At 46.3% G+C, this 25864-nt stretch overlaps 4 protein-coding genes across 5 annotated transcripts in view; all 4 read left to right on the top strand.

The window, feature by feature from the left end:
• Positions 1-9718, top strand: part of HOXB5 (homeobox B5) — a 44455-nt gene extending 34737 nt beyond the window's left edge. The window contains exons 5-6 of the mRNA XM_075911276.1: positions 4224-4286; positions 4880-9718. The gene's annotated coding sequence lies outside the window, so the exon portion shown is untranslated. The remainder of the gene's footprint in view (positions 1-4223; positions 4287-4879) is intronic.
• The window catches only part of HOXB4 (homeobox B4), a 29147-nt gene extending 19429 nt beyond the window's left edge, over positions 1-9718 (top strand). For both annotated transcript variants that reach the window (XM_075911278.1, XM_075911277.1), the window contains 2 exons: positions 4224-4286; positions 4880-9718. The gene's annotated coding sequence lies outside the window, so the exon portion shown is untranslated. The remainder of the gene's footprint in view (positions 1-4223; positions 4287-4879) is intronic.
• Positions 9719-9729: 11 nt separating this feature from the next.
• HOXB3 (homeobox B3) lies at positions 9730-13946 on the top strand. The gene is made up of 2 exons (XM_075911274.1): positions 9730-10153; positions 11598-13946. Exons 1-2 carry the CDS (start codon positions 9730-9732, stop codon positions 12350-12352), a joined length of 1179 nt encoding a protein of 392 aa, XP_075767389.1. The 3' UTR covers positions 12353-13946.
• Positions 13947-16330: 2384 nt separating this feature from the next.
• HOXB2 (homeobox B2) lies at positions 16331-19920 on the top strand. Its single transcript, XM_075911275.1, has 2 exons — positions 16331-17760; positions 18694-19920. Exons 1-2 carry the CDS (start codon positions 17382-17384, stop codon positions 19236-19238), a joined length of 924 nt encoding a protein of 307 aa, XP_075767390.1. The 5' UTR covers positions 16331-17381; the 3' UTR covers positions 19239-19920.
• The last annotated feature ends 5944 nt before the right edge of the window (positions 19921-25864 follow it).

The raw sequence follows: 25864 nt of genomic DNA, 5'->3' as shown, positions 1-25864 counted from the left end.
TTAGCAGGAACAGATTTAAACACCAGACCACGAGCTTAAGTGCCGAGTTCCATCTAAGTACCCTCTACGAGAAGGACATTGGAACCGTGTGAAACAGTTCTGTCCCGAAGTCTTTCCCTTCGAATTAAAAATTAACTAGTGAACGAAAAGACTGCTATGGAGGCTAGCCTTTTGATATGTTGATGAGTATGACAGGCCAAAGACCCTAAACACAGTATCACAGTATTTTAGTCCCACCCGTGATCTGTATGGCTCACTGGCCATGCTCCGTTATGCATGTACATTAATACGTGCATGTGACTGTACACATCTACATGCTATGTGCATACGATGTGTGCTCAGCTAATGTATGTGTGGTATGTCATAAAACCACTATGTAATGAGTATGCAGAATGCGAATATATTCTCATCGTATCCAACTACGCAACATCTATAGAGTGCTCCGTAGGTCGGTGTGTTTGATCTAGTGTATTTGTAGGATACAATAAATGAATTATACCATGACATCGCAAAAGGAGAAAATATTCTCCTTGTATCTAGTTAGACAATAGGCTGCACGAACACGGAGAGTCCCAGAAATGTAACTCCTGCACAAAACCCTCCCCTCTTTTTTCCTCTCTCTCTGACATTCCTCCCTCGGAAATGGTTACGTCTCCGCATGTGACATCAAATTAAGGCAGGTAAAACAGAGCCGTTCTGCGTCCCTCCTCGCCCCACATCACCCTGTTTAAGTCAAAGGACCAGAACTGTAAAGTAACCGAATTGGGCTTCCTCTTGTAGCAGAAACTGCCAAGTCAGTCGCTCTGGGGTGCGATCCAGGAATCCTTTAAAGGCGGGGGGGGGGGGGGGGAGAATCCTCATTTTCTCTCCAGATTGTTTTAAAGGGCCGTGAAATCCGGGGAGCCGGAGCTCATAGGGGCAGCCCATGTCGAACCCGCGCCTGGGAGCCCGCCGCGGCCTCAGTCCAGGTTTTAATTGTAAATCCACTGGGGGCAAGAGGCCGCGTGGGCGGTTACCTGCTCCCGCAGCCACGCCAGCCCGCAGGGTCTCTCTGGAGTCAAGCGCAGAAGCAGGTTAGCAGCAGCAGATTGAAAGGCGAGGTCTTCGGAGCTTGGAGTGCAGAAATCATACTCCTTTAGCCATTCCCTCCCTCCCTTCCTTCCTTCCTTCCTTCCTTCCTTCATTTCCTCCCTCTCTCCCTTCCCTCTCTCTTTCCTTCCTTCCTTCCTTTCTTTTCTCCCTCCCTTCCTTCTCTCTTTCCTTCCTTCCTTCCTTCATTTCCTCCCTCTCTCCCTTCCCTCTCTCTTTCCTTCCTTCCTTCCTTCCTTCATTTCCTCCCTCTCTCCCTTCCCTCTCTCTTTCCTTCCTTCCTTCCTTCCTTTCTTTTCTCCCTCCCTTCCTTCTCTCTTTCCTTCCTTCCTTCCTTCCTTCCTTCCTTCCTTCCTTCCTTCATTTCCTCCCTCTCTCCCTTCCCTCTCTCTTTCCTTCCTTCCTTCCTTCATTTCCTCCCTCTCTCCCTTCCCTCTCTCTTTCCTCCCTCCCCTCTCTCTTTCCTTCCTTCCTTCCTTCCTTCCTTCTTTTTCCCCTCTAGTTCCCTAGTTCCTTCCACCTCTTCTGGCTTTTGGGTCGGAGCTGAGACTCTGGAAGTGTGTGGTTGTGGCAAACACTTCGCACCTATGTTTTTTCCTCCTTCTGCTCGGAGGACTGAAAAAAAATCAACACACCACATCTGAGGGGACTAACTCGGGCAGGGGGGTAGAGGGACTGCTCTTGGTAACTCTTATTTAAGTTCAGAGAAGTCTTTGGAAAGGGGGAACCATGAGGGGGAGGAGGGAGGGGTCGTTGAACAATTCTGTATGAAACTGGTAAAAGGTTGACGTTTACCAGTCACGTGAGCGTATAATTCAAGTCATTATTTTGGCATTTAGAAGGAGGGGAGTGGGTGAGGGGACAGTTCTTCGGACTCTCTGGTCCCTGGCTTCCTAAATAGCTATTTACAGCACTCCGGTGCCGTTGCCCCTCCCCCACTCCGAAAGAAACCAAAATGACACTGTAGCAAAATGTATGGCCTGAACATTTTTGGCGAGCAAGAATGTACAGAAGAGGAGAGGACCTCAGGGGGTTGGGAACCTCCCTCTCCCCCTCGCCCCCCATCCAGCCAGGAATAGTGGGAGCCCGGGTTTTGTGGTTGTTTGGTATTTAGGAGGCAATTCCAAAGCACTTCCGTTGATTGATCATTAACCCGGTGAGTTATTACTCTTGTAAGCAAAGGTCACGAGGAGAAAGAGAGCTAATCTCTCAAAGACACCGCACACTCGGTTTCATTTTGATTTCTTATCCGGAGTTGGCTTCTGTGGAGAGAGAGAGATTGAGAAAGAGAGAGAGAGAGAGATTTTTTCGAGTCTGCCTCATCCTTCCCTCTTCGACCTTAGCATTCGCACCCCTCATCTTCTTATGAGAGGTAGTGGGTGGTGGAAAGGCCTCCATAATTTGCCTATTGAAATCCTATTACAAAGTAAATAAAAGGAAACGGAAGGAGAATCTTGCCCGGTCGATCTCTCTGCCATTCTATCTATATCTATCTATTTATCTATCTAGCCCCGTACACCTCATCTATCTATCTATCTAGCCTACCTACCTACCTACCTTCCTAGAAAGATAAATGTTCCTATTAAGATTATAGTGCTTCATTTGAGAATACCCATAATTCACCACGAATATCTTTTAATAATGATACATAATACATGAGCCTATTGTTAGCAGCGAGGTAAAGCGGGGAGGAGTGGAGGTTTTCATTTAATACGGATCCTTCAACGTGTAGCCAAAACCTTGGCTGCCTTTGGCGGGCTTCACTGAAAATCTTTCTCGGAGCCTTTATTTATTTTGTTTCTATTTCCCCTGCTTTTGCTATTCACTCCCAATAAATGCTGTTTTCCTCCTCTCCCCAACTCCTTTTGTTCCGTTCCCCCTCTCCACTCCTCCTTCTTTCCCAGCTCCTCATGTGGGTGGGACTTTTACAGAGACATATTTGGTGCGCTGGGTGCATAGCACATAAAGGGTGGTGGGGTTTGCTTTATCTTTATTTATAATCTACAGAGGGAATTAAAAACCCAAGTGAACCTGGTAAGGCTGTGATGTCAATGGGCTATAGCCAATGTTGTGTATTAAAGTGGGTGCGTGTATGTGTAATAATAGTCATCCTCGTCATAAATTATTGCCATAGGCCGCAGACCAGAGAGGAGGCAGGCCGCGTGTGATTTGTGTTCCAGGAATGTTGTCACAAGAAGGGTGAAGAACGTTTGATTTGAGATTCATAACATCCACAGACAGAACGGAAACAGGATTATTACAGCGAGGGAAGGGTTCCCAAAACGAAAATAACTTTAAATGAGTCCCCCCCCCCCTCCGCTTTGTCTCCCAATCCAATCGCGTCGGGGTTCCAGGGAGAAATCTCCGTGTAGTTTTAAAAAGGTTTAAACTGGGATCGTTAATCCTTTCATCGAATAACTTTTGGGTAAATGTTAGCTACACGTCACATAAAGCAGCTACTTTTTATGGGGCTCGTGCAGGAGAGTGGGCAAATTGACTCCCTAGGAAAAGAGCTGGAGATATTTAAGCTTTTGTTGTCTCCCAGTGAAATCGACAAGCCTTCCCTAATTAACTCGATACATTTCATTTTTTAAAACGCACTTAACCCGGAATGACCAGCAGCCTGTAACTCAAAACTACAAAAAGAGGTAAAAGGTGGATTGCAAACCAGCGTTTTTTATTATTTGTTTCAAACCAGAATTCACCAACAGGAGAAATATGTTTACATTTCACTGCAGATCATTTCAGCTGCAAACTATTCGGATGCAAAGCTGATCAATTTCCTTCGAAGAGGGTTTCCAATATTCTAATGCTATCCAAATGTTAGAGAGCCATATATATGAGTCCAATTATAAATGCTTATTTGCAAGTCTGCATGATACCAATCCTTCATCTTGATGGTGTGTGTGGGTGTGTGAAACAACTTTTGAAACATGCTAAAAACGCTTATGAAAGGTCTTCTTTGGTTACGTTATTGAGAAAATGCCTCAGATGGAGCAGTGGATTTTTTTAAAGTATCTATTTAATTTTTGTCCATTAAAAACGATTCCCCCATAGATACGGGAATCAACGTGTAATAAGTTGGTTTCCCCATATCTTTATGATGGAAGTTTTGTCAATTTTCTATTTTACAGTTCTCTTTCTTTCTCAAACTGCTGCGCTGCTTCATTTGTGCTGGGCCAGACAACTGAGAATTGGTGAGTGTTCTTAAACGTGATGCCCCTGGTCATAATAAAATAAAATAAAATAAAACTCTTAGAACTGGAAACCATTCATTTTTTAAATGAGAGACAAGTTGTTTGCCTTTCACCAGATTTATAATGACGATTTTGTGCCTTACCTTTTCTGTGAAGTATTTTCGATTTGCTACTGGCTTGTCTTTACATTTGGTCATTTCTGGTTATAATTTTGGGTGGACATTGTAAATGGAGAATATTTTCTGGTTTCCTTTTGAAGGGAAGTCTAAAAGGACCAGGACTGCAAAATTCGGTGCTGAACTTGTGAAGTTTAACCCCCTTCCCCCAAACGGCAACAAAACGTATAAGCAGAAATGCAAGGCGATATTAAACCTAATATCTACTTACTAGACACTCAGTGTATAGAAATACATCTTGGCATGATTTTTTTTTAAAAAAGTTCTCCAGTCATTTAAAAAAGAACACAAAGTTGGTACTTCAGAAAAGTTCTTTGCAGAGCCCCGGGCAGACTCTGGTCTGATATTCTAGATACTCGATTATTAATCATTGGAGATCCCATCTGCGAAAATCTACCGAGTATTTGTTTTTTCTAGGAGGGGTTTTTAAAAAGAATAATCCATAAATACTATTGGTGACTTCTCCATGCCGCGCTGCAAGGCGGGTGTTCCAAAATAGGCTCTCTTCTCTGGCTGAAGACGTATGTCCAAGTAGGTCTTAAAAAGTCAGATAGAGAAGGGGGGAGGGGAATCTCACAGTGAAAAATGAGACGCTGAGGATCCAGCTCACAACTCAGGTCTGAAAACTGCTGTTAGAACAAGAGGTGGGAACACTTTGCCCCTTAGCAGCCGGCACCTGGACCGTCCTTTCCACCAGACCCATCCCGAAAGTAAGTTGGGGCGAACTCTGGATTTGGCTCCCTTCGCCATGGGCCCTTCTCCAAAGGTGCTGCCAGCAGCGCAAACGGGTCCCCCCTTCCGAGCGGGGTGCAAGCAGCTTTCGTGGCCAGCTTGAAATTCCCTATTCAGCACTTCACCCAGAGGCGCCGGGGGCGCGAATGAAAGGCGAGCACACCAGTGCAAACTGGAACAAAACCAGCGGAGGGGGGGAAAGTGCAGACAGCTACATTTTTCCTCCCACCACCCCCTTTGCAATCTTGCACCTTCGCCCGAAAGCAGCTGGGGAAAGTTCCGGCTTGGAGCGGCAATTGTGCCTGCTCCAGGAAGCATACCTAGTGAGAACAGCAGCGTCTGGGCGCATCTTCCTATTCACAACCCCCCTCCCCACCTTTATTGTTCAACACCTACCCGACTTCGCCTCCCCCCTGCGATTTTACTCCCTGCCCCTTTAGAAGTGCAGATCCCACCCTCCTCTCCACTGCCCGGCTACAGGAGGTGCGGTGGGGGAGGAAAGGTAACCATCGCTCACAGAACTTTTGACACGCAGACTTAATATTAAAGTCCCCCCCCCCCAGCTGTAGGCTTTGGGTTGAAGCCACACCACGGACTCACTCCCCCCTCCCTTGCCCCCACCCGTCTCCTCTCTCTTAAAAAAACCAGTTTCCCATCTAGCGGGTGATACCCTCCTTGGCCCCACCCCTAAGAAGTGTTTTTCCTAATTATTCCATTTTAGGGACTCTTCGGAGGTAGAGCCAGTGGCCGGGAGAGACAAGGAGAATTCTCCCTGAGACGGGGTGTGGGGGGAAGGGAAGGGTAGGGCGACGTGGGAAGGGTTTATTAGCATAAATTGACACCAAATTGTTAAACACGTGAACCGAAGGGGAGCTTTGCTATCTTTCCGTCTAGGCCTCGGTCCACCACGTCTGCAATTAGCATAATTTTTCACTAGTGACGCTGTTTGGAAAGGCTGTTGGCTTTGCCCGGCGCTCCAAAGCAAATCTTTTCCATTTATTTATTTATTTATTTCTCTAAAAAAAAAAAAAAAAATCCTAGCTCTATTTTCCCCTCCCCCCCTCTCCCGGAGCCTTATTAGAACGATTATTATTATTATTGTTGTTTTGAATCCTCGCCCGGCCGTGCCCAGGGAAAGGGGTCGCGAGAAGGATTTCTTTCTTTCTTTCTTTTTTTTCCCTCCTTCCCTCCTTTCCCCGTCGCCCGTAGCCATTGTTAGCAGCGAGCAGGGCGTATCAGTCTGTAGGGCAGCAAGAACCTTAGGATCTGTCCAGTGAAAGCTCCCCTAGCTTCCTTACCCATCGAGGAAGCTGTAAAGCATCTTGCTCTGGGGGTTCCCCCCCCCAAACGGAGAGAGTGAGTGAGAGAGAGAGAGAGAGAGAGAGATTTTGAGCAGCCGAAACGAACGCTTTACTGGCTGGAACCCCCCCTCCTTTGGGTTTATTGCTGGATTTCTCTTTTTTTTCCACACACACACACTCTTCTCTCTCTATCTGTATATTCCTTTAATTTTTTTTTCCACAAGGAAGAGGGGTGGCATTGCTGGCTTATTGATTGCTTTGGTGCTGGATGTGAAAATAGATCATGTCTGCCTGTACTTTGCTCGTCAGAGACTAAGGTAAGCCGAACTCAAATAGGCTATCACTTTGTGAATGGCGGAGTGTATGTGTCCCAATGATTTATGACCATATGACTCCAATCTCGGTTCAAGAAGAGTTCACAAGCTTTAAGCTTCCTTCCACGCAGCGACTGTTTCGCAGCCTCCAAGCGAGGGGGCCTTGCTTTTCCCCCCTGCTTTTCAACTGGGGGGGTGCTGCTTGGGGTTGATAATCGGCGGCGGCGGGCGGGGGGAGGGAAATTTTAGGAATGTGTTTCTTATTTCCCAGACAGAGTCCTCGCGAGGCAGTCTCTGGAATTTGAGGTGCCTCTCTGAGCCAGGCTATTGTTAAGGGACGTGTCGATAGATTTCTTATTTTGACCGAAAAAAAAACCCCGGGTTGATTCTTTCTTTTGCGTGGTCTGTGAAATATCCCTCCGGCGGGGGAGGGGCGGAAAGAGCGGCTCTTCTTCCTAAACAGAGTCAGGTTCTGAATTTAGGATTTCCAACATGGAGGGAATCGCTTTACAGGGAAATAAAAGGCGTAGATCTCGTCCCGTCCACTCACCCGTCCTTCCCAGAGGCCTTCCGACTTAGATCCTTTCCCCTTCTTCCTCTGCATATTTCAGCTGTTGTTGTTGTTGGTTTTTTGTGAATCGCCTCTAAATCTTCCGCAGTAAAAGTTCCCAGGCAGTCTTTAATGCTGCCATCGCTCCCCCACGCGAAACTTGGAAGACTGGGAACCGTATCCGAGTTGAGCCTCCGCTAGTTAATTGGAACACTATATAATCTAATATTTATTATTCTGCCTGAGATTTAAAAAAAAAACCACACAATTCCTTGGAGTAAATAATTAGGATTCCGGCCGTCTTCGGGAAGATAAATGACCGGCATTTGTGACGCGTTGAGAGATGAGCTCCAAAAGCAAATTTTTTCCTTGGACGCTCCCAGCTAGCTTCGATTTTAGGTGGGGAAGGCGGTAGATGTATTGTATTTATTTAAAATCACCACCGTTCTTTTTACCTGCTTTTGGTACGCCTCCCAGGCAGTTTAAAAGAGAGAGAGGGGAGGGGGAAGATTTTTTCCCCCCAAGGAAAGCCGTGTAAAAAAAACCCCAGGAAGGCCTTATAGAGATTTCCACCTTTTTGCACGCCTAGTCAATTTCAGCCACCCTATTCATAATAAATGTACTGCTGCTTGTTAATTAATTCACAGCTCTTCAGCTCGCGGAGAGGAACCTACTTTTTAATATTTATCGCCCGGAGGAAATCAAACAAGATCCCCTCCTGCAATAATTCCCAGAAAAATTATTCCAGCCTCCTTTGTCGACAAAATAAAGAAAGAAAGAACATAAGCTCCGAGGAAGCTCTCACGCCGATTTGGGAATGGAGGAAGGGCTGAATTCGTGTATAAAAGCTAAATCAATTTTACATGTGTGTATTGGCTCCGACTGTGGTGTTTGAAGCGCAGTGAGGGCTCGTTTGACATAACCACAAACACACAAAAAGTCGGGAGAGGGAAGAAAATTGAAGTGTTATTTACAGTACATCCGTACATTGTGTTAACAGCATTTGTATTTTAAAATATCGCACCCGGCTTTTTTCAATGCTGTTTATTTTTTTTAAAAAGTGAAAATAGTCCTGATAAAATTAAAATTAAAAATAGATATAAACATCAAAACAAAATGAGAGAAGCAATGGGGAACACCCACAAGGTTTTTAAAATAAGTTTGCTGCTCGGTTAATCTCCCAGACACCAAATTATGTTTTGATCAGTGTCTATTCTTCTTGGGGTTCCCCCATCCCAGGTAGAGAAAGTTCATGCTTTGGGGAAAAAGAGGCTGGTTTTTCCGGTTTTTGTGGAACTTTTGGGGCTTGGATAAGAAAGGAAACCAAAACAGAAGGGGCGGAAGGGAGGAGGGGGGAGGATAATGAAAAGTCGAAGGGATAGAAAACTAAAACCAAATGGCCTGGCGAGAAAATTGTTTTCTAAAAACCAAACCAAACCACAATGAATCTGGGTTGGGAAGCAAATCTTTTTCAACGGCAGTTCCAGATTCAAGATTTTTAAGAAATGGGGGTGAGGAGTGAAAAGGGAATCTTTCCTAAATACAATCTGTCCGTGGTTCAAAAATGCAACAAATAGACCAAAGGAAACACTTCTTTTTAAATGGATGTCCCAATATTTCTTTCAAGTGTTTGCTCCAGAATTGCAAAGACAACGTGTGTTCCCTGTGAAAGCAGCAAATCAAACTACACGAGTCAAAAGGATAAAATACAGAGATTATTTCTGGTTTCAAATCACACGTTAGGTGAAGCAGTCCTACAAGAAAGCAGCATAACTTAATAGTGTCTGATCCTCCAATCTTTCGTTTCTGGGCGCATATAAAAAAAACGTGCTTTTTTTTTTTTTTAATTCCTGGGCACTATTTATTGCATGAGCTGGAGGGTAGTGCGGGTAAAAAGGCAGGAGTTATAATCGGTTCAGGTTTGTAGTCAGCAGTGATCCATTCTGTGTTTTTATTCGTGTATTAATGTGTGTGTGTTTATATGTCCGCATGCCTGTGAAATCACCTGAGTTTAGACAGATTTAAGCATGCACGGTACAATGCTGGGGAGAAAAAAAAAACCCATACTGACTTTAAAAAATACACTTTAAAATAGTTCACGGGCCTCGGGAGGAGGAACCCAGGGCAAATCTGTTCAAAGCATCTGCTAGCCCTGTTCTGTAGGACCCTATTCATGTCATGCGCTTTTCACGACCTAAGATGGATTCATAGCCAGGCCACTAGTATTGTGTGTTTCTTCTAACCTTTCAGGTCAGCTTCCAAGAGACAACTGGAAACGGACTGTCACGTGACCTTGGGGGGGCCAATGTTCTTCCATCAGGGTTTTAAGACCCCGGTAGTCGGTGAAAATATTCGCGGGGAAGCCCAGAGATGCAGAAAACAACATACTACGACAGTTCGACGTTGTTTGGAGGCTACTCCTACCAGGGCGCTAATGGGTTTGGCTATGAGGGCCCTCAACAGCCCTTCCAGCCTTCTCACGTGGAGAATGACTACCAGAGGTCCGCCTGCTCCCTCCAGTCTCTTGGCAACACTGCCCCCCATGCCAAGAGTAAAGACCTAAATGGAAGCTGCATGCGTCCCAGTTTGCCCCGCGAGCATCAGCAAGCCGCACCTGTCTCGCCACCCCCAAACTCTGTCGCCAACAGCAACAGCAATAGCCAGTCAGGGAGCAGCAAACCTGCCCCCAGCAAATCAAATCTCAGCTCCAACGCGACTCTCGCCAAACAGATTTTCCCTTGGATGAAAGAATCGAGACAAAACTCCAAGCAGAAAACCAGCTCCCCGAGCACAGGTATCGCGCTCTGCGTCTGTAACCCTCCCCTTCCCCGACCAGCGAAGCCAGCAGCCTGAATACTCTTGTCCGAAGGTGGAGAAATGCAGGCCTTGAACATGCTACTATGGTTGGAGTGCGCAGCCTATTCAGTCTGTAGGCAAGCGACCCCTTCCCAGGGAGTGTGGCTTGAACAAAGCCTGGCGGATCTGGACCGCTAGGAAGACCGAGCGGTGCACAGTTGATGTAGGCCTGCATTTCTTCTCAGTGCCATCACAGTGTTGCGAAAGGCAGCACGTGAATTGTACCTGGCTGAAGGTGGCTGAAGCATTGAAGGCATGTAGTTACTAACAGCTGTGCACAACGACTGCAGCCTATTTTAATCAATAGTCAAGAAATTCAGACATAACCATTTATTTGTCGCTCAATAGCTAGATAGAAAAAAGGAATATCATACAATTGCACCAATATGTGTGTCTGTGCACCTTCATTTTACGTGCATATAGACAGTTGCACTAATGAAACATATGTGCATATATAACATAAATACTATATATGAATGGAGATATACTTATCTCCTAGAAGTGGAAGGGACCTTGAAAGGTCATTACATCCAATCCCCTGTTTTCCCAGCAGGACCAAGTAGCATCCCTGACAGATTTGCCCCAGATTCCTAAATGGCCTCCACAAGGATTGAACTCATAACCCTGGTTTAGCAGGGCAATGCTCAAAACACTGAGCTATCTCGTCCCCCGTACCGAAAGCGACACATATGTAATAAACAGGCTTGTGTACAGCGCTTTATGTGTCTGTATGTACAACTGTATATGATTGTTTATACACACAATTACACACACACAATCAAATACAGTTACACATACATATACAGCTATACACTAGTCTGCTGATTAAATATGTATCTCTTGGTATAGTATTTGTGTTACATATATGCACATACATTCTTTTTAGTGCAATTGTCTATATGCATGTAAAATAAAGGCACACCTATCCGGTGTGTAAATATGTGTGTCTTACCAGACCTGTTAAATACACCCCCACATCTGCACAAAACACAATATACCTATGGCCTGGGAGCCTAAAAGAGTCTCTCATGAAAACACATTGCTGGCACCAGTGTTTATATTAATTTGCTTGCTTTTTTTTTTTCAAAACCCTGCCCCCCCTTGCCAAAGTGTATTGTCTCAGCATGATCTGTTGGAAATAATCGACTCCTAAATAAATGGCCCTGGAACCCTTTTCTGCATGACATGATCCAATTTTCATAAAGCCGGGGCAGCTTTGGAGAACAGAACTCTTAATAAATGACATGATTATGGAGTGCCGGGTAACGGGGAGGATTGGGGGGGGGGGGTGGAAGGTGCCTTGTTCCAGGATTTATTAGGAAGCGGCCGCATTCAATTTCTGCATGTCAGTAATTATCTTTTATTTCATTCCGGGCCGGCAGAAAGCTGCGGCGGCGAGAGGAGCCCTCCGGGGTCTTCTGCCTCCAAACGCGCCCGCACGGCCTACACCAGCGCGCAGCTGGTGGAGCTGGAGAAGGAATTCCACTTCAACCGCTACCTTTGCAGGCCCCGCCGGGTGGAGATGGCCAATTTGCTCAACCTCAGCGAAAGGCAGATCAAGATCTGGTTCCAGAACCGGCGGATGAAGTACAAGAAGGACCAGAAGTCCAAAGGCATGGGGTCGTCGTCGGGGGGGCCCTCGCCGGCGGGCAGCCCGCCCCAGCCCATGCAGAGCTCCGCCGGGTTCCTCAACGCCTTGCACCCCATGCCTAGTAACTACGAGGCGCCTTCGCCGCCTTCCTTCAATAAGCCCCACCAGAATGCCTATGCCATGTCCACTAACTACCAAAACCCCATCAAGGGCTGCCCCGCCCCGCAGAAGTACGGCAGCACGGCGCCCGAGTACGACCCCCACGTGTTACAGGCCAATGGCAGCACTTATGGGACGCCCACCAGCCCGGTGTACGTGGGAGGCAGCTATGTGGATTCTATGCCTGCCTCGGGGCCCTCCCTGTACGGCCTCAACCACATCCCCCACCACCAGTCTGGCAGCATGGACTACAACGCAGCGCCCCAGATGCCCGCCGGCCAGCACCATGGACCCTGCGAGACCCATCCCACCTATACGGATCTTTCCTCGCACCACGCCTCTTCTCAGGGTAGAATCCAAGAGGCGCCCAAACTCACCCACCTGTGATAGAGGGGTGGGGGCAGGGTGGGTGGGGGGCAGACGCACTGGTGGAGGCTCTGACGTGGGGTGGGGTGGGGTTTGGTTCAGAAAGGTTTGTGTTGCGCCCATCCCATCTTTGTTTCTGGTGGCCTGTCTTGTGGAAATTTCTGGCTTTTCCTGGGTGTAGTAAGCCAGCCAGGTACACTGTCTGATGATGAATCCTATTTATTTGCAAGGTGCAGTTCTTAAATCTAATCCAATCTATCGATCTATGGAGAGATAGATCTACCTTCTGATGCTTTAACACAGATGGGGTTTTTTTTTGGGGGGGGGGAGAAAAATGGGGTAGTTTTATGGAAAACGAGCAAAACACAAAACCAAAACAACCGGATCTGCTGAAAGAAAGTACAAATAATTGCAAAGGTCCCTCGAACATCGATAATGACAGCAGACTGTCGACCCATCAAATCTATTCAATTGGATGAACAGCAACAGATTAAAAAAAAAAATCTAAACAGATTCCTAGAAAACTATACCCTTCAACCCCCCCCCCCCCATAATCTCACCTTTTCCCTTGTAGTCTAACTCTTGACATGAAGAACATCTTTTTTTTTGCTGAGTAATTCTCCCCACCCCCTTCACCCCGTTAGCTAAAAATATACGGATCTGCCAACATTTGGGAACAGAACCTCTCTTCCGCCTCCTCTTCACCCGCTCCTCAAGTAGGATGAATAGTTGCAAAGGTTCTGGAAATACATTTCTGCAACAAAGTTGATTTATGTTATTTTATGAAGTGGCCAAAGAGAGGAAGAGAAAGTTGACAGGTCTGGATATTTTAAACCTTTGCCTCTTAGGAAGTGGAGTCTCCATTGGATTACACTGTTTTTGTTTTTAGCGTTCACTACTAAACAAACAAACAAACAAAACAAAAGCAATTTAAGAGAATTCCTACATTTTGTTCCTCCTTCTCTCTTGACTTAACGTGAAAACAGGGTATTTTTGAACAAACGGTGTGTCCTACCAAAAGAAGCAGCAGTGAATGGACTTTCGGTGTTTGCTAATGCTTTCTTGTTTGGACATCTTTCTTGCACTTAGAGTTTACATTGAATGGGTATAAAACAACTTTGAAGGGCGTTCTTCCAACTCAACTGTGACGTCTTTCAAAAAGCTGTGTGTTCTGGAGAACATTCATATATATTTATTGGTTATAGCCAGTTTTAAAATATTTTCCTTTTTTGTATTATTTATCCCCCCATTATGTATTTATATGAGAAAAAAGAATCAAATTGTACTTTTTTAGTATTTACTTGTTATAAAGGACATTGTGTTTTCTTGTCATTGTACAACAAGCTTATTTTAGTTATTGTAATTTAGAAAGACCAGTAGTTTTATGTTACCCTCGTACTTATGAATAATGTAATTAGTTCTACTGGAGGCATGAGAGCAGAACCAGACTGTAATTGTGTAGTCCTGAATTAGAAGAACTATAGCTAATCCCCCCTCCCACATCACCCCTCATCTTTGGAGAGCTTTCTTTGTTCCTATAGTAGTTATTTTATTTCCTTGCTTAAGGGTTGTCTGTTGAGCAATTCTTGAATAAACTTTCTGTTATCAATTTTGATCTTGTCCTGGTAGTCGGATCTAAAAGCAAAACTCAAATAAAAGTCAAAGTAGTCAAAACAGAAGCTTAAATATGCCAGAGAATAAAAACAGATAGATGGCTATCTATAGTGCTCCCTCCACGGCGCACCCCTCAGGTTATAATCCTATTTGTTTTACAGAGCAGGTTGTAAACCACTGGCACGTTCCTAGACTATAATATTTAATTAAAAAGTTAATAGCTACTCTCTGTTTCCCTCACCCCACCCGCTCTCCCTTTGGAAGCCCGTTTAACATTCTCCCAAACAGACTAAAGTTCGCCATCCCCTTTTTGGTTACAAAGAGAAGAGATCACGTGTCATCCGTCCTACACAGCCATTGGGCCTAAAATGAAAACAAAGGAAAATGATTAATCACAAAAAGGCAAAGAGGAATTTTAATACTGAAGGGAAATTAAATCCCTTGAAGAAGCAAAAGAATAAAAGTGCTGGCAGAGAGGTGCTGGGCTAGGGTTAAACTGCTAGGGAAAGGGAAAAGAGAGGGGGGAGATGTGATGTGCAGCAGCAAAAGCAAATATAAGATAATGCTGTCTGGGTAATTGGTCTTATATGCTCCAGAGCCTTAAGGAAACTCACTTTATAAGCGATGTGGTTCCATAAAAGTTTTATGATGCTGGAACGTGGTTACAAAGTGTCTGTCAATCCCCAAAACGCCCCATTTGTGTGGCTGGAGAAAATAACCAAGGGGAAAGCTCCGAAGAGCCAACGTGATACTGAAATCCTGATGCTGTTATTGAAAAAAGATGGAAAGGCGCTGAATCATTTGGAGTGGGAAACAAAGGCTGAAATGTATTAATTAGCGTTGTGTGGTGCCTGTATGTACAGTCTCCTTGTGCATAGGGTCGAACGAACAATGATATTTCAGTTCCTCTTAGCTCTGATTTCTTTTTAGAACATGGAATGCAGGTTAGTCATTAGAGCCTTTGTGCAATAAGAAATAATTAACTACATAAACAAGGAAGGAAGGAACTAGGTTTTTTTTTTCTGCATAGGACTGTAACTGAAAAATATACGCACCTGCAGGGAGCAATTTAAGATTCGGCGATGCCATAATTTTAAAGCTTTGACTGGGATCATACAAAATACCAATATTCAAGCTTTGGGGTTCCCCTCCCCAATATGATTTTCAGAGTGATGTAACAGACTCGGAAATAGTGGACGCCATATTGTTCGATTTGTTATCACGGAATGCTGCGAGCGAGTTTCAAAATAAGTAAAAGTGAATCCGGCATCAAAATGAAAGACGCCCAGGTCACATTTCATGGTTCAGACTCATGTTGTCTCTTTTGTTTCCCCTCCTCTGTCGCCTCCCATGTTCTCGGTTTTAGTTTGCACATGGCTGTGTTAAGCAAGAAGTCTTGTTTTTTTGCCTTTTAAAAAAGTTTGCATTTGTCTTTAATTTTCAGTATACGATATGAGGTATTTTTATTTAACAAGAAAGAAAGAAAGAAAGAAAATGAGTAGAAGGAAGGAAGGAAAGAAGAGAGTTTCCCCCTTCAAGTAGGAAAGAAATGTAGTATCTGATCACCCCACGTGAAATAAGGAGCAAAAATATTCCCCCAACAGGTTTTATGTCTGTAACCTTCACGTGAGTAAGGAAGGGGAAAAGAAATGAAACAAGTCATAATCACTTTCCAAGTTATTTCAACATATCACCTGTCTCCCAGGAAGTAGAAAATACGGCCCTGCTTTAGAATGAAAACTAAGTTTAAAAGAAAGTCAATTTTAAATTTGTTTTTATTTCAATCTCTGTTCTGATTCGCCAGGGCTTTTTGGTTGGTTTACCTTTTCTCCTGATCTCAGCGGAAATCTAATCAAAGAAAGGAACTTTTTTTTGAAAAATGCTCTCCCAAACTTAAATCCAAGTCCGGGTTGCAGACAACTATTTTCTCACTGTTTTATTTTCCTCTCCCTTTTGCTGCGCTGCCCTTCGGCTTGGCTGTAGATTTATGTGTTTCTCTTTAAATGCCTACCTCCCACACGGATGTTTTAACTGACAAAAGTTTCTAGGCTTTACTGCCTGCATGACTGCAGTTTGCCAGCCCTTCTTTCCTACAAGATGCGGGGAAATAGAGTTTAAACAAACAAACCAAAAACCTTCTAAAGTGTCAGAATTCTTTATTATTATTGCCTGCTTTCCCCGTTGTCTAATCTTTCTGTTTTTGCTCTTCTCTAGGTTAAAGTTTTCGAATATTTCCTCTCACAATAACTGTAATAAAAGGCAAATTTCTTTGGTAAGTTGGCAAGGCCCAGCTGTCAAAAGGCTTTCCAACAAAAGATTGATGGTTTCTCTCTCCCTGTGTCTCTCCTTTCTTCTTCTTCTTCCTTTTTTTTTTTTTTTTTTTTTTTTTTTTTTTTGTGAAGCTGCTGGTTTTAAAAGAAAAAAAATCTTTTTGGGGAAACGACTTTTAATTTAATCAATTATATTTAAACTATCAAAGTGGAGCTCTTTAACGAAAATAAATCGGATTGCACAGATATCGGTGACATTAAGACAACCCCCCGCCCTCCCTCACCCGCAGCAAAGTTTCAAGCATCCATTAAGTCTCACTTAGGAACGGGATGGATTACCAAAGGTAATTTAACAAGATAGGATGTTTCCAGTCCACTTGTAAGACTTGCTTTATGGCTCCAAAGGACCGACGCTGTTCTTCGGCACACCTCGCCGCCCAAAAGAGAAACCCCTCTATGAAACTTTTATACTGACGTGAACTTTTAAAAAATATCCCAACTGCCAGAGGGTGGTAAATCTGCACTCCCCGTTGGCCTTTTTATGAGGAGACTCAGCCTTTCCTGGCTCTTAACAGGGGCAGCCACTGCCTTAACGTGGGAAACTTCTTTTCTAGTCCTGATTTCAACCCGTTGTCAAAACTTTTTTTTAAAAAGAAATGAATGAGTTGGCTTCTTAATTGCTCCTGTCTCCCAGAAGGTGCTACCCAGCCACTGTATTCCCAGGCAGGGAACAAGCTAAAAAAGGCAAATGCCACCTCTCTCGCCCTTCCCTGCTTTACAGGCAGCTCCGCTTTTGCAGCAGATAGAGAAACATATGCCAAATGCCAGCGCCCGAGTCCTTCTCCAAGAAGGGCAAAGGATGCTTCCTAAGGACCATTTTTATTTTAATCTACTCCAGAAAATAACGCCTTCTGTTTTCTACCAGGCCCCGCCTGCCATTGGTCCAGGCTGGTCAGCTGACCAGGAATTGGCTGCAATTTCGCTCCAGTCCCCAGTTTAATAGAGCAAGGTTCCCATACGTCTGTATTATCAGCAATATACCAATTATAAAAAGCCTGCGAATCGTCATAATAACAATAACCATAAAAAAAATCCTGGGGCCCTAAGATTTCCTCCCTCCTCCTCTTCCTCTTCCCCTCCCTTTTCCACTGGGCCCTGGAAAAGCCATGAATTTTGAATTTGAGAGGGAGATCGGGTTTATAAATAGCCAGCCTTCGCTCGCAGAGTGCCTGACGTCTCTTCCCGCTGTCCTGGAGACATTTCAAACTTCATCAATCAAGGAGTCGACATTAATTCCACCTCCTTTGGAGCAGAGCCTCCTCAGCCTGCATCCGTGTTCCAGCGACCAGGCGAGACCGAGAATCCAAAAGCCAGACGCTCATGGCCTGACGCCCCAGCGCCCCGTCCACTTCGGCCCGGGGGCCGCAGAATTCCCCTGGATGAAAGAGAAGAAATCCGCCAAGAAAGCCACCCCGGTTTCCTCCTCCTCTTCTTCCTCGCCATCCTCTTCCTCCTTCCCGGGATCGGCGGCTGGATCTCCTGCAGGTTTGTACAAAGCAGGGGAGTGGGGGTGGCCATGGGGGGGGGGAGGTGTAGTGGGATCGGAGAGGGTTCAAATAATAAACATGTTGGCATCATTTCGCCCCCACCCTCCATATCCATCCATCCATCCATCCATCCCTTAGACGGTGTTACGCAAGAGAATCCAGCGCTGCCCCATGCAGCCTTATTGTGGCCCCCCTCCTCCCCACTCCAGTGCAAATCCAAAGGAGCATCGGGGCTGGCTTTGCATCTCTTTCCGAGGGGATCAGCTACAATCCTGAGCAGCTGCAGTTGGAATTGGAAGCCAAATTCTAACGCGCCAGGACTCATTTTGTCCGGCGATTCTCGCAATCCTAGAAATGCCCCCCCCTTTACAGTCTGGGGGGGGGATTGCTGATGCTTTTGTGTATGAGTCTGAGGAGGGGGAAAGACACAGAGCCTGCCATTGCGGCATCCATGTGCTGGTGGGGGAGAGGCCATAGATAGCAAAATAATGCGCCGCCCTTTTAAACCGGCTCATCTTCCCCAAAACACCGGTGGTGGGTTTTCCCCCCTGCAGGCCCTAGGGCAAGACCCTTCCCGCGTGTCAGGAGGGAGGGTGTGACTTTTTTCTTTTTTTCTTTGTAAATGCTACCCCCACCCTCAGCAGCTGCCTGGTGGTTTCTCGGGGCGGAGGGGGGGGGGGAGGGTCAACTGGCTGCCACCCTAAGTTTGGAGTTTCTAGACCGTTGGCAAGAAATTTGCAAGGGGGCCCCCTTACACGGGATTGGGGGGGCATGAGGGTGATTGGGGTTAGGGGGTAAATTCTGTTCCCTCCTGGGGCAGCTTTATTCTGCCCCCCCTTTAGCACCTGGAATGAGAAGCTGGCCGTGGTTCTTCCAACCTTCTCTCTCTCTCCCCTCCTCCCCTTCTGTGTGCGCGCTGCCGGATCGGAAGACCCCCAGGGGATCCCGGAGAGCGGCGCAGGCGGCTCCAGGCGGCTCCGCACGGCCTACACCAACACCCAGCTCCTGGAGCTGGAGAAGGAGTTCCACTTCAACAAATACCTGTGCCGCCCCCGGCGAGTGGAAATCGCGGCCCTGCTGGACCTGACCGAGAGGCAGGTCAAAGTGTGGTTCCAGAACCGCCGCATGAAGCACAAGAGGCAGACCCAGCACCACGAACCCTCCGACGGGGACCTGGGCTACCCCCAGCCGGAGGAATGCAGCGACGAGGCGGAGGAGGCCTTCTGCCCGTTCCAGACCAAAGCCCAAGACGCGCCCGGCGCTGCGCAGCCCAGCCCCGGCTACCAGGCGGCCGGAGAGGACAACGCCTCGGCGGAGGGGCTGGAGTCTCCTTTGCTGCCCGATCTGAGCCTCTTCGCGTCGGATTCCAGCCTCCAGGGCTCCCTGCAGAGCCCGGTCCACTTCTCGGAGGAAGACTTGGACTTTTTTACCAGCACACTGTGCACTATAGACCTGCAGCATCTGAATTTCCAATAACGCGCCTCCCTCTCCGCCCAGGTCTCGCTGCCTCGGCTGTATCGCCCCTTTTCGCACACCCCAGCCCCCACAGGCCACCGCAACCTGGAGCCATGTCACCCCTCATCTTACCCTCCCCCCATTTCCCTTTGCCCTGTAAAAGTCGTTCTGATGTGGAAGGTAGGTCATAGGCATGCCCCGTCCTTGAAATTGTTATTCCGATAGTCGCATATAAACGGAGCCTCTGTGTTTACTGCATTCAGGTATTTAATTAGAGTTTTATTTTCTTTCTTATTTATTGAAAAGAAACACACACACACACACACACACACCCCGCCACCGCCGCCCATACACACATTAGAAAATTGCAGAGAAAACATTTGTAAATCCCCCAAGTGACTCTCTCAGGAATCCGAACGAAACTTTTAGATTTCTTAAGAAAAATAAATAATAATTAATAAAAAGAACCCGGAGGAATTTTGCTTCCTCTTTTTTAAGTTTTAGATGTAGACTATTTATTCAAATCCTTTAATAGTAAATGGCAAATTATTTATTGTACATTATTTTCATAGATTCAATAAATGTCTTTATAAAATTAAAAAAAATGTGTGACACGTTTTCTTCTCGACTTGAAGAACATTTGTTCACCTCCTCCTGCAAGTTAAAACGATGGTGTGGTTTTTCTGCAACTAGAAACTGGTGCTTTGTATTCTCCTGTGTAAACTGGAAGATGAAACGTGAGCTTATGCATAATATTTTTTTCTTAGAAAGCAGATTCTCAGTCAGGAATTCTGTATTTATTAAACTTTTTTTGGTTCCATTTCCCTTCGCTGGTTTTATTTAAATAATAAAAAACAAAGCATTTGCTTCGGGGTTAAAAATGAATGCTATTCGTTAAAAAAAAAACCACATTCCTACTCTTCTAGAATAAATCTTGTGCAATGAAATCCGATTGAAGCCAACTATAAATTCAAAGATCCCAAAGTTTAAAATCTCGGCGCTTTCAAAAACACCTTCACCGTGAGAACATGCACGTTCGACGCACTCTGGTGAGAACCGTTTGCTGTTTAGAAGTTTGCTATAAAATATTTCCCGTCTCCAGTGAGTGTTAGCAGCACCCCAGTGACAAGCCAGAAAGACAAAAGGCAGCTTTTTGATTTTTCCAGTTCTTCATTTCTTATTACTCGAAGAAAAATAAAATAAAATAAAATAAAATAAAATAAAATAAAAATGCTGCACCAGGGAGTGGAGAGAGGATAAATATTGTGTCTAGATTCAATAAATGCCCCATGGGCGCATCTGACTCCCAGCCTTTTTAGCCAGCAGTGAACGGGTGTAAAGGAAAGAAGGGGGAGACGTTGCATGTAAAGTGGGGGATTAAGCGGGGGATGGGGGAGCACAACGCAGACCACAACAGGACTGATACATCGGTGGTGATTTTCGACAGCAATGTTTGCTGCTCTGCTCCAGCTCGCGCGTCCTTCCAGGACAGCTCGCTTCCAGCATGTAATTTTAAGCACAAAACTCATATATCAGAGGTGGGTGGGGGCTTGTTATGAATGAAAAGGGGTCAGCGGAGGAATCAATCGCGGTGACACAAAAAATAAATCATATTACGTCTTTGCTAAGTCACTGGTGTTTCCCCAGACACGGCAGAAATTTGGTAGGCGTTCAAGTCGAGTTTGTGTGAAAGTAGCATTGAAACCCAAGAGGCCTGGGGGGAGGAGGGGAGGTGAAAACGTGGGAGGGGGAATACAAGGGGCACTTCTTTCTTTCCTTGGCTGCTTAAAATGGCGCAGGAATCTGTGGCCAGGCACGGAAAAAAGGCAGCCATGACAGAAGCTATATTTATACTGAGCGATGTCTTAGGAGCTAAGAGAGGGTGGGAGTTTAGGAGGTAAATAAATCCCTTCTTGTATTATAGGGGAGGATGGATTTTTCACACACACACACACACACACACACACACACACACACACACACACACACACACACACACACACCGGCTCACAACGGTACAACAAAGAACATTCCATTCCATCGGGGTCCTCGGCTCCTTTCAAGGAAGATGTAAGATTTTTTGCCTCGCCTTCCTTTTCCATCTTGCTTTCCCATCTCAGGAAACGGGAGAGAGAAATATTATTGTCCTCTCCGGTTCCTTTTTTGGGGATAGCGGGGGCGCTTCAGAACTTCAAATCCAACCAACCTGAAAACAAAAGACCACTGGTTTGAAATTGCGGTTGGAAACGCCGAGACATTCCTGGCCTCTCCCGCAAGGCATTCTGTTTCCCGATGTGGTTTGGGTTTTTTTTTTAAAGGCGAGTATTTCGCTCTCCTCCCCGAACCAAATGCTCAGATCGATTTTAAAACGAAAAAGCTGCCAGCGAGTTACTGCGGGAGTCGGAAATATGCGTGTTGGGAAAATGGAAATGCGTTGCCAGTCGGATAATCCATTCGGTCTGACTCAACAAACGCATCTAGATGAAAACACGGACCCTACGATTCAACCCAGGAGCCTAAATTGGAGGCGTCAGCTCTGTCCCAGGCCCGCTCTTGCCCGCTAAAGTCCTGAAGTCCTGGCAAAACACGCGCTGGCAAAGTCCCACAGAAAGCTATTCATTATCTTTAAGTTTATTTAATATCTGGAGCCTCTGGAACACACTCAAGTACAGAGCTGGCACTGCCAGAGGTTGTTTATCAAAGGGCCATTTGTTCCAGTGTCTCCCATATTCTTTCTCCCCTTCTCACCCCCCCCCCCCCGCCCCCAGCTTCGCGCAATCCTGCATACAATCTTGCAGGGGAATAATAAGGAATGGGATGGTTATGGACCTGATCAATCTCTGATGAGCGTACTTCGCCAGTCAACATGGATGCATTGTAGAGAGGAACTATCCCTGTTTAAAAAAAATACCCCAAAGCATTTTGCGCAGGCAAACACACACTCTCACACACACACACACACACACACACACACACACACACACACACACACACACACACACACACACACACACAGTCTCTGCGAAGAAGGTTACTTCTCACGCAACAGTGCAATCTCCAAGCCACCTGGTTCTTCAGCTGTTTCCCACCCCACCTCTCCCTCTGGGAGGACGGCAGAAGAAGGGGACTATCATCTCGAGGGGGAGTCCGTCTCTCCCCAGGACTCCGGGTTGGTGAGCCGGGCTGTGCTTTCCGATAGAGACCAGGAAGACTTGATGCGGAGCGGAGGCGGACCGAAGGGAGTCCTCCAGCTTCGCCCATGTAAATCCTGACACCTTATCAATACAAATCTCTAACAATGGCCCTTCTGCAGATCATAATGACTTCTCGAAGTTGCTGCGGGTCTGGAAAACATGCCAGTCACAATCACAAATCAATTCCACACCCGCGGAAAGTGACTTAATAAATGGGCCCTCACCAGTTATTATCCTCGCTGGCAGCCACCCTTCTTATTTGTCCTAATTAGCAAGACTGAAATGTCGGAGGGAAGAAGGGGGAATATTCAATAAAATCTAAGTTATTGAATGACTGTAGGACTGCATCATTATTTCAGCCATTCTTTCCCTGCTTCCAAATGTCAAACACATTGAGACTGGGGGCTTTTTGGGGGAACCCTCACCCGTCTGTTTTCTGCAAAGAGAGGGCGTCTGGGAAGCAAACTCTGCCCCGCTCCTTGTCCAAACGCGGCCACTTGGGTGGCGATTATTAGCCAACAAATACGTCAACGGGACGCGCTCCCACGTGCTGGAAAGAGACTCGAGTCCTATTTATGGTGCGCTGATCTAGTCCGGGCCCCTGGTGGCTAACGAGCGCCGTGAGGCCTCCAAGAAGTTGAGGATTGTGGTCATGGGGAGAGCCAGGGGAAAAAGCCCCTGGAAATAAACTGAACTGCGCACCCATGAGCTGATCTTGGGGACGTTACCCCAAACTTCCAATGAGATGTGGATACCAGATTCGGAACAAAGCCGAGAAAATATCTCGGGAGCCTAATCACGTCTATCAGCTTATTAGGTTTGCCTGAGGTCTGCGTTCAAATATCCATAGTTAGCTGCACCACTCTACCCCATCGATGCTCATAGAATCATAGAACTGGAAGAGACCTCAGAAGGTCATCAAGTCCAGCCCCCTGCTCTAGGCAGGACCAATTCCACTAAGATGCTGTTCCATTCCACCCCCATCACTACAGTAGCTAATAGGCAGCAGGTTTAAAACAAACCAAAGGAAGCATTTCTTCAGGCAGCGCTCAGTCAACCTGTGGAACTCCTTGCCAGAGGATGTTGTGAAGGCCAGGGTTAAAAAAAGAGCTAGATAAATCCATGGAGGATTGGTCCATCAATGGCTATTAGCCAGGAAGGGCAGGGATGATGTCCCAAGCCTCTGTTTGTCAGAAGCTGGGAATGGGTGACAGAGGAGGGATCACTGGATGATTGATTCCCTGTTCTGTTCACTCCCTCTGGGGCACTTGGCATTGGCCACGGTGGGCAGACAGGACAGTGGGCTGGATGGACCTTTGGTTTGTCCCAGTCTGGCCTTAGGTTCTTAGGCATCTAAGGGGCTAGAACCAATCTCCAAACCTGGATACTGTTCCATCTTCCCTCACTCTGAGCTGAGGAAGAAACGCTTCCACCTCCATCTGCTTGCAGCCCCGGACGCATAAGATGTAGCACCCCCATTTCTTCCTCTCCACTGCGCCTCGCAGGAATAAGCCATCCGGGGCTGTCCCCAAGGCCCAGCGTTCGAGCCCCGTGCGCGCCTGGCAGTTCATAGCCATGCAGTCCCTTGGCACGATCTCTTGCTTCTCCCTCGCCTTGGCACTTGACTACCAGCCCATGCAAACGTGACAAGGGATGAAGTGAAGTGGCGCCTCAGCGGAACGCTCTGGAGTAATGATGGGAGGAGGCAACCCCCCTTGAATCTGTCTGCGTGGGTCCAAAGGAAATATCCTGATTACAGGGCTGCTTTCAAGACGAACAAACACACAGGGACCTGTCCTGCAAGACTAGTGTAGATGGCATTGAATCCAATAGGGAGGGTGAAAGTCACAAACAAAGTGGGCGACCCTTATTCATATTGGGGAACAGTCCCGGAGAGGTCCAACCCAAGGGGCCAATTCATTGGCTGAGAAGGGTTGCACAATTCATTATGATGACGATTCTAGTATTTCCATGGTACTGGGCAGGGCACCAACACACAGGGAGGTGCCCATATGCTCCTGCCTCCAAGAGCGCCTAAATTCACTAGACAAAGGTGGTGGGGGAAACAGAGGGACGAAGAGAGGAAGAGACGCTCCAAAGGCCATAGGAAACATCAGTGGCGGAGGAGAGAATAAAACTCCCAGTGCAGTTCTCCGTATGCGGGTTGCCTGACTCACTTGAGTATCCGATTCTGATTACATCGCCACATTAACCATTAACACAGATACCGGTCTTCCCCCTTTGGTTCTGAACTTTCACCCAGCTGGAAAGTTTTAAAGGCCTCTGACTCAGCCCTGGTGCAGTGTAAACCTCATTTCTGGCAGCATACAAGTGCGCGGATTTTCAGCATCCAGGCTCACCGCAATGTAGTCGCCAAGAACAGGACCAAAGTCCTGACTCAGATCTTCCTCGGATCCTGAGCGGCAGCTGAATGAAAAAGGTTTCTGCCCCTCGCCCTCAGGAATGTGGAGCGCCTGTAGCGCCTGTCCACTTGCCCCTGTTCAGCATCTTTGAAAATCAGGCCATTTCTATGTAGGTACCTGAGCATGGATTTATGTGCCTCACTTCGGGTTCCTAGGGCCAAATTATCTGCTGGTGAAAACAGGCGAAGCTCCAGCCACCTAACTGGGACATTATTTCGAAATAATACGCATTAAATAAATTATTTCGAACTGATTTCCAGACATGCAAAATAAGTTATTCCCGGAGTTATTGTTCCAAAATAGCTTATTTCGCGAGATATTATGTGGAAATAATAATTTCCGGCATAATAACTCCCGAAATGTCTGCACTAGGAAATCAGTTCGAAATAATTTATGCAACTCTGTATGCATCTACCCCGAGACACGGTGTGTCTGGAAACGCTCTGGTCTGAATGAATACCCTAACCCTACTTGTGTTTATTGAGCACAACAGGTAGGAATTAAACTGTATTTTACTCTTCACTTGCAGGTTGCAAGTAACGCTATGGCAGACGATTTCAGGGGCAGGGTCATTAGCCACTGTCGGTTTTGTCTGATTCTCCATCACTGACAATTTGTGTATCAAGATCAGATTTTTTTTTTAAACTTCTAGCTCAAACCCGAATGACTTCGGAGGAGAGCTATGACCGAAATGAAGAAGTCAGACTAAACCCCACAATGGCTCCTTCTCCTATGGGGACCTATGAAAAGCAGAGCTCAAAGATTTCCTCCAACATTTTCTTGGATAACAGGCTCTTGAGTGTTTTTCCTCTTTCCTTGTTGGACTCAAATATCACAACCAAAGGAGGTGATGTAACCCCCTCCCGACCTCACCCCCACCACCAAATACCCAAAATTATAAAATAGCCAAATAAAATATTTTTGTAGCGATGTCTGAAAGCCCCACAATCACCGGCACTGTGCCCTATAAATCAAATAAGGGAGAAGCCCAACGGGACACTTCCTGGGGGCGGGGCGGGGAACAAACTTT

This window comes from Pelodiscus sinensis, chromosome 29 (assembly GCF_049634645.1).
Source record: "Pelodiscus sinensis isolate JC-2024 chromosome 29, ASM4963464v1, whole genome shotgun sequence".
Classification (NCBI taxonomy): domain Eukaryota; kingdom Metazoa; phylum Chordata; order Testudines; family Trionychidae; genus Pelodiscus; species Pelodiscus sinensis.
This window is presented reverse-complemented; position numbering and strand designations above follow the sequence as displayed.